This window comes from Symphodus melops (assembly GCF_947650265.1).
Source record: "Symphodus melops genome assembly, chromosome: 15".
Lineage (NCBI taxonomy): Eukaryota > Metazoa > Chordata > Actinopteri > Labriformes > Labridae > Symphodus > Symphodus melops.
In genome coordinates this window covers 12,738,694-12,752,662 of record NC_136705.1, presented here as the reverse complement: position 1 = coordinate 12,752,662, position 13,969 = coordinate 12,738,694, and the positions used below count along the sequence as shown (strand labels likewise).

At 42.1% G+C, this 13,969-nt stretch overlaps 1 protein-coding gene across 4 annotated transcripts in view; it reads right to left on the bottom strand.

The window, feature by feature from the left end:
- The window catches only part of ehbp1 (EH domain binding protein 1), a 132,269-nt gene that overhangs the window by 30,342 nt on the left and 87,958 nt on the right, over window positions 1–13,969 (bottom strand). For 2 of the 4 annotated variants that reach the window (XM_079362463.1, XM_079362465.1), the window contains 5 exons: window positions 13,112–13,408; window positions 10,567–10,721; window positions 6,011–6,149; window positions 5,329–5,429; window positions 2,792–2,915 (listed from right to left, as the gene is read on the bottom strand). In XM_079362463.1, the coding sequence (XP_079218589.1) occupies window positions 2,792–2,915; window positions 5,329–5,429; window positions 6,011–6,149; window positions 10,567–10,721; window positions 13,112–13,408 (816 nt within the window). The remainder of the gene's footprint in view (window positions 1–2,791; window positions 2,916–5,328; window positions 5,430–6,010; window positions 6,150–10,566; window positions 10,722–13,111; window positions 13,409–13,969) is intronic. The other 2 variants (XM_079362464.1, XM_079362466.1) reach the window with 2 other exon arrangements.

Sequence of the window (13,969 nt, the reverse complement as noted above, 5' to 3'; positions counted from 1 at the left end):
TTTAATATAAGGATGCTGTGGAGCCATTTTCACGTGTAAATGTTTGCAGAAGTGTGTGCTGATTGGTGAAGCAGAGTGCCCGCATGCTCAGGCAATTCAACTTTTCATGCAGACAGAGAAGAGGATGATAAGAAGTTAAAAAGGAGACATCACACTTACTTTTCTACTGAGATTTGAAAACTATCTAAATGAACAGGTGACACAGTTTGAATGTATATGCAGCATCTGTGATGATTAGCAGGTAGCAAAGCACAACATTTCTCATGTGCCTGCATGTACTTGTGGAGTAGTGGAGTTTAAGTCTTGGTTTACTTTGGGCAGAGACACAATTGCAAGTCTGTGAGCTGTACACAAAGACCCAACAGCATGCTGATATACTGGTGTTCAATTTTAATCAGGTTAATTTCTTTTAACTCACCATGATAAGAAGACTCAAACATAACTTTTTTTTTAGCAGCCAATTAAAGATCTCATTATGATTTGACCTCTTACTTGGGCCATGTAGAGGGACCTCAGGACATTTTCCAGCAGAGTCAAACGTATACATATTTAACTATAGCTGGTGGTAATTTCTGGCTATGTCTTCTGGTAAAGTAGAGACGCCAGCCAGATGTGACTAATCAATACCAGATGTTTAGCTTACAGCCAATCAGCTTCAGCTTCAATCAGACTCTCTGGGGCTGGGGAGAAATATCTATCATCTATGACAGCCTATAGAAAGGTGACCTCTGTCGCCGAGGTGATAAAGGTTACTTTAGTTAGGACCTGTCACTTGCACGTCTCACTCTGATGCCTCCAGACCTCTGCCTAAAGGTACGATCCATAACCTATTGGATGAGTCTCTGGGATAAGTGCTGCAAAATGAGATATGGAAACAGAAATGCACTTTCAGGAAGTGAGAAAGGTTTGAGCGGCAAACTTTTTATTCCTGTGCTGCTGGGCAATGCCAGAGTGGAATCAAGGCCGATTTCAGAATACGCTCCGTTTTCATTTTGCAATAAGCTTGAATAAATGTCACAGTTTAACATGGCTTTTTTTTGTTGTACTTGAAATATTGAGACTGAAAAGGTAGGTTCATGTTTTGTCCCTTCTGATGAGAACAAGGTTCCAACACTGCCCCAATGTGTAACATCAAAAAATGTAGGAGGCTATAAAACCCATCATATATCACAGATGTTGTAATACATCTTCCATTTTTCACTTTGTTGACTTGCGCAGCTGCATTTTCTCGATATCATTCCCCACTGATTTATAAAGGGGTGAAAAGCTACCAAGGTGAATCTCTCTCCCTGATATCCTTTTTTTATTTCGTCCCCCTCTTGCCTGTTCTCACCCTCTTCCTTTTTCTAGTGAATCATATTTTTCTTGAGGGGACCGCAGGTGTATATATATATATATATATATATATATATATATATATATATATATATAAATCTTTACGGCTGAAGGTGTTTGGAAGTAAATAACCTGGCGTCTTGCTGGCTAACGGCCGGTTTATCAGTGGGTGAAGAAGAAGAAGGAAAAAACAGCCCTTCAGATTGACACAATGACACACACTCCGACAGGGGAAGAGGGCACAGAGGCAGGGAGGGAGGCACAAAAAAAAAAAAAAGATGGAGGAAAGCAAATACAACAAACAGAGTGGAGATAGTCTCGATATCAGCACCCAAATGGGATGGGGATGAGGAGCGCAAATCCCACCACCCCATGCTTTTCTAAAAACCTCCCATTCTATCCTTCCAGTGTTGCCTTTATTTAGGATTTTGGGAACTAAATCCGCCAGGGTAGATACTGAAACATCACAAAAAACATGAAAGCTGCTCCTAAATTACAACAGGAAATACTGTAGTCACACTTTCAGGACATTTGCACAGATTTTACACGTACTGGAATCGTGTTTTCCCACCCCCCCAGCAGCATTCTTGGATGAGTAGTAGGATGGTTTAGTATCACAAATGAGATGCTATTCTCCAATTTCAGTTAGGGACTTAACGCAGCCAAGGCCGCTCTTTTGGCTCGCCACACTGTCTCATGTCTTAACAAGGCTCTACCCCAGGCCAAATCTTAAATAAAAACCTTCTGAATCTGGCTCCATACGCCTAACCAGATTGCACTTTGTATGCTCGGGTGTGTAAGCATTTGTGTGTGTCTGTTGTTGATTTGTGAACTGTGTCAGTGCTCTTGTTGTGTTGCCCCATCCTTTTTTTTTTACATTTCTTTTCCTCTCCCTCTCTCCTCCCTTTAACTCACCCTCGTCTTTCCTTATACAGCATATCAATGAAGGCCAGATATGTACTAGGGAAAGGAGGGTGTATGTGTGTAGCCGTGCATGGCTGAGCGCACTGTTCAATAGTGCGCAGGCAGGCTGGCTGGCTGGCTTGGGCCGTGGCTGGCAAACGGCTGCAGAGGAGACTTCGGCTGGGGCTCCGCTATCGCACCCAGTTATCGTTTCCCCCATGAAGGGCTCCCTTATCACCCCAGCCCAGAGAGGTCTCCCTTCTTCTCCCATCCCCGAGACACACTCCCTCCCCATCCTCCCTTTCCCTCCTCCTTCTCCACCTCCTCCTCCCTCCTCCTCCCCCCCATCCCCTCCTTTCATATCCACCCAGCGCTCCGTCGTGCAACATTCAACCGAGAGGGAGGGAGCGGGGGCTTCAAAGATTCTCGTTCACACAAACACACACATAAACACGCGCACACACAAACTCCCAGGGTGTACATGCGTGTGTATGTGCATGCGTACGCTCAATTTGCCAAAACAGTTTTTCCAGTGTAATTGGGCTTGGGGTACCTGTGTCCATGAGATAGCGCAGCCTCTTCTCCACACGAGCTGCTCGGGCGTCTATGTGCCTCTGCTCGCTCTCCAGTGCAGACAGTTCCCCAACCACATACTGACTGGTGTCTTTGAACGCCTTCTGTCAACCAGAGAGAGAGGGAGAGAGAGAGTGAGAGAGTGAGAGAGTGAGAGAGAGAGAGAGAGAGAGAGAGAGAGAGAGAGAGAAAGAGTGAGAGCAGGAAATAAAGAAAAAGAGAGAATTGTTATGAGAGAAAAGGAAAAGTGGTGCAATATAGCATTAAACAGAGGCAGAGAAAAAGGGCTAGAGGGATGAGACAATAATGATGGACAAAAAGAAATGACAAGAGAAGATAGAAAACAAAGAGATGAGGAATGCAAGACAAGATGGGTAGTGTCTATACTAAATATCCATAAAACAAAGAGCATGTGTACTTCAGTAAATGACTAGCTGTTGCAGCAGCTTCATTTCTGATTTCCTCTTTTACAACATCAAAACGACTCCATACTTTAGTAAAAACCTTTAGAAACCTAGTGAGAAGACATGTGAAAGGAAATGTTAATTCACACCAAACAAGATAAAAGTTTAACATCTGAACCCAATATTTTTCATAGGATCATTGGTCAAATCAAAAAAATGAAACATTTTCTACTACATCCAAACGGAAGTTTCCTAGATATAGCCCGATCCAAAATAAGATTGGCACATGCATAAAATGTCACCGCTCAAGAAATGCAGCTCTGAACTTGTAGGATTTGTTGAAGATTAACTGCAATTATTTTGGAAATAAGAAATCTCCACAGCTCAACAATATCAAATTGTTTTTTTATTTATTTTAATTTTATTTTAAGTCGCAAAGTAACTGTGCTACTACAACAAACCTCTCCAGCATCACAGGCTTTGAGCATGCCAGCTCAACATGCAGTGAGCATTTAACACAACTGTGCTGATGAATCAATAAATCACTCGCATCTCTAACAGCACTTTGATCTTTGATCAATGATAATATTTATGGTGACTTCACCCAATAGCCATCACTCACTGAGTGTTGGCCTTTCATCTTTAAATACTAACTTTTCAACAGTGGACATCTTTAAAGGGGCGGCTAGCTTGTCGGTAGGTAATAGTCATTGCCTACCTGCAGGTCTTCCTTTACCCACACATACACTTTGCCCTTTCAAAATAAGTCTCACACACACACACACACACCATCCACTTCCTGCCTATACATACTCAGACACACACACACACACACACTCTGTGACCAAATGCAGTGGTTCCACACTCATTTCTGACCCCTCTTCACCTCTGTCTCCTGGCTGCTTGATATTCTCCAGAGAAAATGCTCTGAGTGAGGGAAATGTTTATTCAAATTCACTACTGAGGATGCATCCGAAAAATATCTCCATTTTATTGCTGATGCACTTCATTTTTTTCTTAATGGGAAGGAGAACTAGTGAGCAGGAGAGAGGGAGAAAGTTTTTTTTTTATATTCCACCCAGGCCAGCACTTTATCATGTACTATGTGGCTCTCTGCGTGTGTGTGATTTCTGGAAGTGTGTGCGTGTGTGTGTGTGTTGATTCCCAATAGCCCTCCCTCCTCTTCTTCCCGCGCGCTCTCGCTCTATCACCATATTTTTCCTTGGCAAATCAATTTTACACATGATCAGCCCACTCCCCTTGCCGCGCTCGGCCCAGCCGTAATTAAGAGGAGGGAAATTACCATATATATTATATTAATGCAAACATCATTCAGCAGGTAATTCTTGGCTGATCGGGATAATGGAAAGGTTGAACACCCATTAACCCTGGGGCCCAGGCACTGGGAGGAGGGTGGGAGTTTGTGTGTGCGTGCGTGTGTGTGTGCGAGCGTGCATGAGACTGGGGTGGAGGGTGCAGGGTCGAGCGTAGGAGACTTTGCTTGCGAAGAGAGATTCACCTCGTGGTCTTCAGAGGCACGCAAACTCAAATACACACTTGCTAAAATTACAGCCTACTTGTAGACACACGTCTTTGCACGCTAAACTTCAAACACAGGCTGAGAAGTGTGTGTGTGTGTGTGCATACACTTGAAGGACACATAGGCACACAGACTCTTTGCAGATACATGCACACCTCTAAATGACACAGCAGCTGATATCTACCATTGTGATAATTAAAATGGCAGTCTGTTAGATCAATAATTGATGTATGTGTGGAGAAGGGAGGACAGCAGAGTAAGTGTGTGTTTGTGTGTGTGTGTGTGTAAGGATGAGAGAGGGACAAGGTGAAGAGGAGGAGGGAAGTTTAAGCCTCGATGATGCAAAGAGAATAGCTCAGTGAGATTTATCAAAGACAATAGAGAACAGACGAACACAAGGCAGAATGACGGGAGCATTTCAACAACACAGTGTCCAACTCCTCCAAAATTCCATTTTTAAAGATGGCAGTCCTCTCTTTGAACTGATTTAGCTTTTTTTATTTTATTTCATTGATGTCATTCTTTGGAGAAAAGTATACACAGCTATGTATGGTTACGACAAAACAAACAAACCTCCTCTTCAAACGGTCGGCGAATATCAAGCTCTGTAGGTGAACCTCCATCCTCCTCGGCCCGCCTCAGATCCTCAGGGACAGACTTTTGTCTCTTCACCTCTGGTGGAGTGATGCGAGAAAGAGTGTAAAATGGAAAACAAGTACATTCATGTAAAAGTTCTGACTTCAGTTGTGTTGATCTAACAGGACACAGAACTGTGGTTGAGCATGCGTGCACATCTATTTTTAGCAGAAGAACCATTCGAGAAGAACACATTATTAAAGAATAGTCATCACTCGACTTTATTATTTATTATTCTAATTTAACAACTTGAAATAAAAAAAGCGCGACATTGTCCTGTGCAGTGTCAGATTCAGTTCTGACAGTGATTATTAAACGTTTCACATCATTAAAAAAAAATCTTTTAATGTGAGAAATAGAAGTTAAGAGCTCAGGACTTTCAGAACTTTGAACACAAATTTGAGTTGAGAACTGATGGAAAAACAAAAGTGCCAATTGTTAGTAAAACCACTTATAGTTTAAAGGGTTTTGTATGTCCTGCATGAAACCTGCTATCAGGTGTGAACTGCATGCATGCAAGTTGTGCAAACATACCTCCCTGGGTAAATGATGCTGTGTGTGTGTGTGTGTGTGTGTGTGTGTGTGTGTGTGTGTGTGTGTGTGTTGATCTGTCCATTACCTGCTCGAGTCTCCACATACTGGCTGAAGGACTTGAGCTGTGTTTTCCTCACTGCAGAATCCTTGTTGAAGACTACCGGGCTGCGCAGCCTCTCTGTCGCTCTGCGCAGACGCTCTGCACGCAGCTCCTCGGCATTGTTCTGTCAAACACAGAGAAAATACAGCATAAACCGGTCTGAACTACAGTTGATTTATCTATTTTTTTTCCCACATTCACCAAAGTGCATCCAACACCGACTGTTTGCAATAATCTAGAGCAGAACAAGACAAAGCGTATCCTCCGCTTATGCTCAAATCTCTCGGGACAAAAAAGAGAAGTGTGGGAGCAAAATCAAGACGTCACAAATTGTGCAGGAAAGAAATCTAACTGCAGTCTTACAAAGGCTCTTAGAAACTCTCTTCATAAAACCTCACAGTCATTCCTTTTTTCTCACAGCTTACATATCTATTTATCATCAGAGACTCAGCCACAGATGAACACATGCAACTTCAGGTGTCAAAGAATTTACCTCAAATACTGTAAATGGATGTTTGGGGAAAAAACCCCCAAAAACTAACAAGACAACATGTACTAGCATTTGTTGGTTTAACTTTAAATGATTGACTTTAAATGAAAAAAAAAAAAGAGCAAATAGTCTACTTCTCCTCCACATCTTGTCTATTAGTTTGTCAGCCTCCACCAGCCACTTAGATCTGCTCTCAGGCTTTTATTAGAAAAAGGTTTCAGGATTTTACAGCTGCTCTGTGATGAATGTGTTCAAACAATCACACACACACATTTACATGTTGTTAGGGCACACACGTTTGCGCACAAAAACTTAACTGACAGGCCCTGAGATAAAGCTGCTGGAAGTTGATATGTATTAACTTCATTATGGTTTTCCTGTTTGTGTGAAAAGTCACACACATACGCACACACTTATATACACTTCCTTACACACACACGCATGCACTCTCTCATTCTCTGCCTCACTCATGAGAGAGACAAAAAGGAGGCAATTAACTTGACTTTCAACAAAACCTCGAGCCAGAAAATATATTCAAATTATGCAAAATGCAAGAAAAAAAAAGCTATTGTTTTCAAAGTGAACATGTGTTAAAAAGCTACACGCTCACTTCTCCCACAATCAAAAACGGCATACAGAAATGCTATATTACCAGGCCTCCAAATACGCCAAGCCGAGTGGAAAAGAAACCGACTCGGGCTAAGATTGACGTTGTGGCAACGCTAATAAGACGGCGAAACGTGTAATAAAGTCGACAATTAGGGCAAACACGTTCCACTGCTTGAGACAGAGAGAGAGAGAGATAGTCAAGCAGGGTGTGCAGAGCGAGGAGAGCTAATAGAGACGGGGCGGCTGCGGAATGAGCTACAGATCCAGAGTTGTTAGTTTAGCTTCAGATTATTGACTTTCAAAAACAATGGCAGCAATTAGTCCGCCCTCGATACTTCCTCCATTAGCCTGTCAGCTTCTTGCAGCCTCATCAAACCTTATGAAACGGAGGCACATTTATTTATGAACTCTTGTACACAAAACACCCAATTAAACTTTTTTTTAAACACGAAGCCAGAAGTGGCTTATGTGGAAGATGTGATCTGGTGTGGACGTGTAAACTTTAAGTGAAGCAATCCAAAAAAGCAACAAGTAAATGAAACTGCTGCATGTAGGAGGAGGAGAAACTTAACAAAAAATGTTTTTTTTTTTTTTTTTAAGGCTCTGCTCTTTGGAAGAATCTGATGGCTTTTTTAAACTTCTTCTCCAAAAAAACAAAACCTTGTTATCTTCCAAAGGGAAGAAACATAAATAAATTGGCTCATATCCAATAATAATGTTACCTTTCCCAATTCGTAAAATAAAAAACATTGACTTAAAAATATTATAGTATGTGATATTACGTTTCTCCCTCTTTGCTGGAGTGGCGGCAAAAGACAGAAACCTCTGTTTTTTGTCTCTGGGTGAACTGGGGGCTCTGATATCTGATCAGGATTGTCTTTTATAGCATTAAGTGATCATTCATAGGTGGCCATGTATGACTTCTCACTGACACATAGTGCCGTGTGTTGATAAGTTACCACAGGTCGAGCAGAAGTCCGTCAACAGACAATCATAAACATCGTGTCCGGTTATTTGCAGGAAATGTGTAACAACCACTGTTAATTGGATTTCAAAGGATTTATGGGATTAACACTCTCCTCGTCATATTTTGGGGCAAAATAACGCATTAGTGTGTTGGCTAGGAAAACCGCAAGACCTTGCAATATCTACAGAGAGATGTTGACGTAGCAACAGAGGACACTCCCAGGGGAAACTGATTAGGACACTGAGGCCCGTCTGACCAATTATCACTGACTGTTTAACTGTTGAGACTCTGACTTTTTCAAGGGCTATGAAATGGACAAGCAGAGGTACAAAAAAAAAAAGTTCATCTGCTGCCACATAAGACCACTAAACCTGCATGGACAACAAATGGCACAAATACGGTTTGGACCAAAGCTCTGCTGGCCTTCAATACATTTTAAAATGTTAAAATTATCTCTTTGTTAAATCTTGCACAAAGAACACCTGCCTACTTGGCTACCCCTCTGTATCCCTTTACACTCTGGGATAAGCAGATATTAGGGAGCCCCCCCCCCCTTCCCCCTTTTTACAGCTTATCACTGCTATCATCGCTGCAGCAGTGGTGAGTCAGTGCTTTTGGTGTGTGTGAGTTTGTGAATGTTCATGCAGGAGGCTGCGTAACTAACGATGCAGTCTGCTCGGCGTTGCATGTCCTTATCGTTTGTTACCAAAGCTGCGCATATACACAATCACTAATGAGCGGGAGAGAGAGTGTGTGTGTGCGTGTGTGTGTGTTGATGTAACAGCAGGTTGTTTCACCTGCCTGAAGGACCATTAGGATGACCAATCCTCTTTGGTAAAACTGTTTCTTTTTTTTTTTAAGGGATAAAGATGAAAAACTACTTTGTAAACACATATACACATGTTCACTGTCTTTGTAACAAGTGTTAAGCCAAATGTATGCCATTTGTTTAAGTGACGTTTGATCATGTTCATATTTCATGGAGGTTCATCAGCTGATCATAAATGTCTGAATATTGCATCATATTACAAACGTTTAAAAAACTGAACAAGTGAAGCGCCTAGCTTTATTGCTAACTTCAACAGACTGATATATATATGGCTAATCCTGAGGCCAGTGTGAGAGGAAAGCTGCCTCTGTTGTCTAATGATCCACTGTGTAAAATCTTACCTGTTTAAAACCTTTCATCCTTCAATGCACGAGCTGCAAACCTATTCTATTCTATCTATTACATAAAAGCTGCTAATGTGTTGATTTGAAAAAAAGCTTCAATGGTTTAGCTGTTAGTTGGCAACTTTAAACAATTCCATTCACCTGTTTGATTTTTCATTTCATTTTTTTCATTAAAAAGGAAAATTAGATGACTTTTCAGGACGTTATCTCGTGCTTACGGAGAAATTATCAATGTCTTATTATTTTCTGGAAAATTAACAGACCAAACTCAACAAATAATTTAGAAAATAACAGACAGATATTTAAAGTTAAATGTAGGTGGTTTGTTGGTATTGGAAATGCCATATTAGGTGCTGACCACCAACTCAGGAAAAGTATGCAATTCCTTCGAACTGAGACTCAAATGTCTGTTTGGAAAAGACGTCGAATACACAATCCTTGGTTAGGCGTATTGAACAAATGATTATTCTACTTCTGAGAGGTCAAGCTGTAACAAACGCACACGTACACTTTCCTCAGCCTGTAAAGAACTGAGCGTTTTAGGCTTTGAACACAAGAGGGTGTTAACGTGAATCGATGATCAAAGACATCCTGTGCTGCTATAAGCACGAAGCGTTTCACTTGCACTGACAGCCACACACACACACACACACACACACACACACACACACACACACACACACACACACACACACACACACACACACACACACACACACACACACACACACACACACACACACACACACACACACACACACACACACACACACACACACACACACACACACACACACACACACACACCTTATTCCACTTGACATTCAAAATCAATTAAACAGATGTTAAGACTGGCCGACTACTTGTTGTTGACTCAATATTCACATCAGAAGATACAGACACATGCAGCAGCAGCCCCCCCCTCCCCTCCACACACACACACACACCTTCATATATCTTTTGTGTGAAAAGGTCACAGTCAATAAACGGGGACTGCTACATGTAATGTAGAGCATTATGATGCCAGCGTGTGTGTCTCATGGCTTAAGTAGAGTCATATGGACACGAGAGGGATAAACTAGGGTCTAACATGAAGTGGTCCCACTGACTGATGTTTATACAGGGGTCTGCTGGCTGACAACAAGGGTCAGTCGGACCTGATGGGTTGAGCGACCCTTTGAAGGTGTGGAGAGGATGGGGACTGAAACAGAGAGTGAGAGTGGGCGAGGTAGGAGGAAAACTAAGAATTAAAAGAAAGCCAATGAGAAAAAGAAAAATGTTGAAGGGCGAGTCTCAACGTACCTCCAGTGCCTCCGCAGGGCTGTTTGGGGAGGAGGAAGAGGCGGTGGGTGACGATGAGGAGGAGGTGGAGGACGGGGATGAAGGAGAGGTGTGCTTTCTTGGGCTGGCCTCCACCAGTTTCTTCAGCTTCAAATCCACATGCTTACTGTTTGCTCCTGAGAGAGATGATATGGGGATAATGACAACAAATAGATCAAAAACTCAACTTAACGTCAAACACAAACGAGTTCAACAAAACTAGGAAGAATCTGAACCAAAAGTAAAAACCAACACACACACACAAACACACACACAGAAACACACCTACAACTGCAACTACATGCGCACACGCACGCGGACAATCTGTGAAAGTTAAAAAGGAGGAAGGGGAGACATCTTATTTTGCATTCATGTACACACGCACACTCGGGCAGAGCAACTGATAAGGAACGTATATCACAAGCACACGAGTGGAAGAGATACACAGTATACTGTATACATATATATGATGTGCAAGGCAGATTAGGATCTGGACAGACGAGGCAGCCTGAAGTCCTGTTTGAGAGCTGCTCAGGAACTGAGTGTACATTGCTGAGGCTATCACCATGGTAACCATGGGGGCAAGGTGGAGGGGAAGAGAAAATCAGAGGACAGACAGAGAGGACATGCCTAAAATGATAAGTGTTTAAGTGTTATGATTCTCTTATAGAGTGTTTCACATTACAATACAGCAGTTTGAAGAAACTGTCTAAAAATAGCCTCACAACTTCTATTAATTTACGGACTAATTACATCCTAGCTACAGGTTAATATGCTGAAGTTTGCAAACAATGGGCTGACGAAGCTAGCGGTCATACTTGCACAAAATCCATTAATATTGGCGGACCTGGTTCTTGCTTAGAAACGTCTTAGCCAATGCACTTCTGTGACGGAGCAGCAGCACGGTTTTAAAGTAAGAGAACCTTAAACTGGTTTCACTACCTTTCATATTTATACATTCCTCCAACCCTACACTATTCTCTAAACTTCCTCCTCCAGTTCAATATCCTTAACCTCCTAACAACTTTCATATTCTGTTTCCCAACAAGTGCCATTACTAAGCTCAGCCGTCTGTACGTCTTTGGACATTCATTCTGATTCCACGATGCCGTTTTTATTCTCGTCCCTGCCTGTGATTTCACATTTCCTTTCCTCATTGCAGAAGCACAGCGGGAGCTCCACATACACACACAGTCAGACGTGCACAAACTTGTCACGTTGCGCTCAACGTCTGGCTTAGCTGACATGGTCTCCCCTCTGTTACTACTTCTGAAGACAGTACAGAATCACTTCGTCCCAACCCCCTATTACGCCTTTGCGACAATAATATTGAAGGTGAAATGTCACAGAGGTGTAAATATCGCGGCTTGAAACAGCTGTCTGAATAAGGCTTCTTTCTCTCTGCCTATCGGTTGCTGTGTACTTTATTTTGAAGGGACAGGTAACCACATCTCCCCTGCCAGGACAGACCACGGCACCGAAGAAGATGAAAGAACCTAAGGGCAACGGTTTCATGTGTCCCCCTCCCTCTCTGTATACATGCTGAAACACACACGCGTGCATACAGATGAAGAGGGGTTAAATGACCTCGGCTACGAGAACATTTAGAGGGGAACTATTCAGAAATTCCAGTGGAGTTAACGCGTCCTACAATCACCACAATCCATTTCATTCAACGCTTTATAAAAACAAGCAACAACAGAGAACAAACAGCAGAAACTTTCTAATGTTGAAAAGAAAACCAAAAGAGATACAGCACTTCAAAGCGACAGGAAGCATTCGACGGTTTTCATGCGACTTTCTTCTAGTACCTCGCTCGACTTTCTCCTATCTCACATCGGCAGTGAATTAACGAAGCAAATTAAATGAAATAAAAATACTAAACAAAGTAATTAGTTTACCTCTGAAGATTTGAGCAAATGCTTTCCTGAAGATATGATTTTTTTTTTTTTTTTTTGTCTGGGGAGCTCTTTTCAAAGTTGATTAATTATCACTTAGAGAAGTTTGTTATTGAAAGAAAACAGGAAGAAAAAAAAAACACCCCACCAACAACAATAAGGCAGCACTCAGCTAATGTATACTGCAAGTTTGCTGCTCCTCTGTTAACACTTAGTGTATTAGTATAGAGGTTGTAAGAAGGGGCGTGGGGTGTTATTTGATGATGATGCACTGAAACATGTACTAAAGTTTAAAGTAGAGCTTAGATCAGACTAACACTTTTACATTGCTGCTTTATGCTGACATGTTGGTGAACATGCATCGTCCTAATTCAAAAACATAAATAAATGAAATGACTGTCTTAGCTTCCCATCATGTGTATGTGTTGATATTTTGCCATATATGCAATATGTGAGTAATGTAATGTTCTTTTGTGACTAACAGGAGTGCAGTTCTGTGACAGAGCATACGCAGAGATTCAGATGAAATAGAGGAATTGTAGAAGAGAAGGTCAAACAGGAAAGTTAGTTCAAGGTTAAGGAGACAGTAAAGCATGCAGCACCACACAGCCTCAGCCAGTCAAGTTTACCCAGTGAAGTTAGCTCAGAGCCGGTGTTAGTAAGCTCCAGGAACCCCTGGGTGCTGGAGGGGGCTGGAAGAGAGGCCTCCAGTGGCAGTGGGTTAGTAACCAGCGCAGATGTAGCAGCAGATGTAGCAGCAGCAGCAGCGGCGACAGTAACGTCGTCGTCGCCGTTATCGTCAGCGTCGTCAGTGTCATCATCTGCACCCAAATAAAGTTGCTCTTCCTCGGCTCTCCCCTCTTCCTCACCCCTTTCTCCATCAACAGCGTCATCCTCATGATGACATCGCACTTCGTCCAGAACTTCTGGAGGTGCGTAGTGGGTCAGAGGAATGGAGACGTGAGAGGGTGTGACGAGGAAGTGCAGTGAGAGGTGAAGACAGAATGAAGAGAGGGGAAAAGGAGGAGAACGAAATTTTTTTTTAAAAAAAGGTGTTAAAGGAACAAAAGGCCATAATGAAGACAAAGGGAGTTGCAGAGAAAAAAAAAAGGTTAGTTTGGAAAAAGTGCATGTTAATTGAATGAAATATCTCAAAACAGTGCTGGTAACCACAGCTCCCCTCTCAGAATCTCTCAGACAACAAGTGTGCACATTTCTGACATTTCTGAGAAATAAAACGTCTGTATTTGTCCAAAGAGAAACATAACAGCAGACTTTTCTGTCTTTGTAAACCTACAAATGCTACTTACACTACTTCAGCTATGAGTAGATAGTTAGGGGGAGATCATTTTTTTCCCCCCCATACAGAGTCTTGGATGACGACGGTCTAAATCGACGAAAAAAAGAACACTGCAAAAATTGTGGATAAAAAAGCTGCGTCAGGGCTGATCTACATCCCTGTGATAGTTGTTCAACCAATTTACATC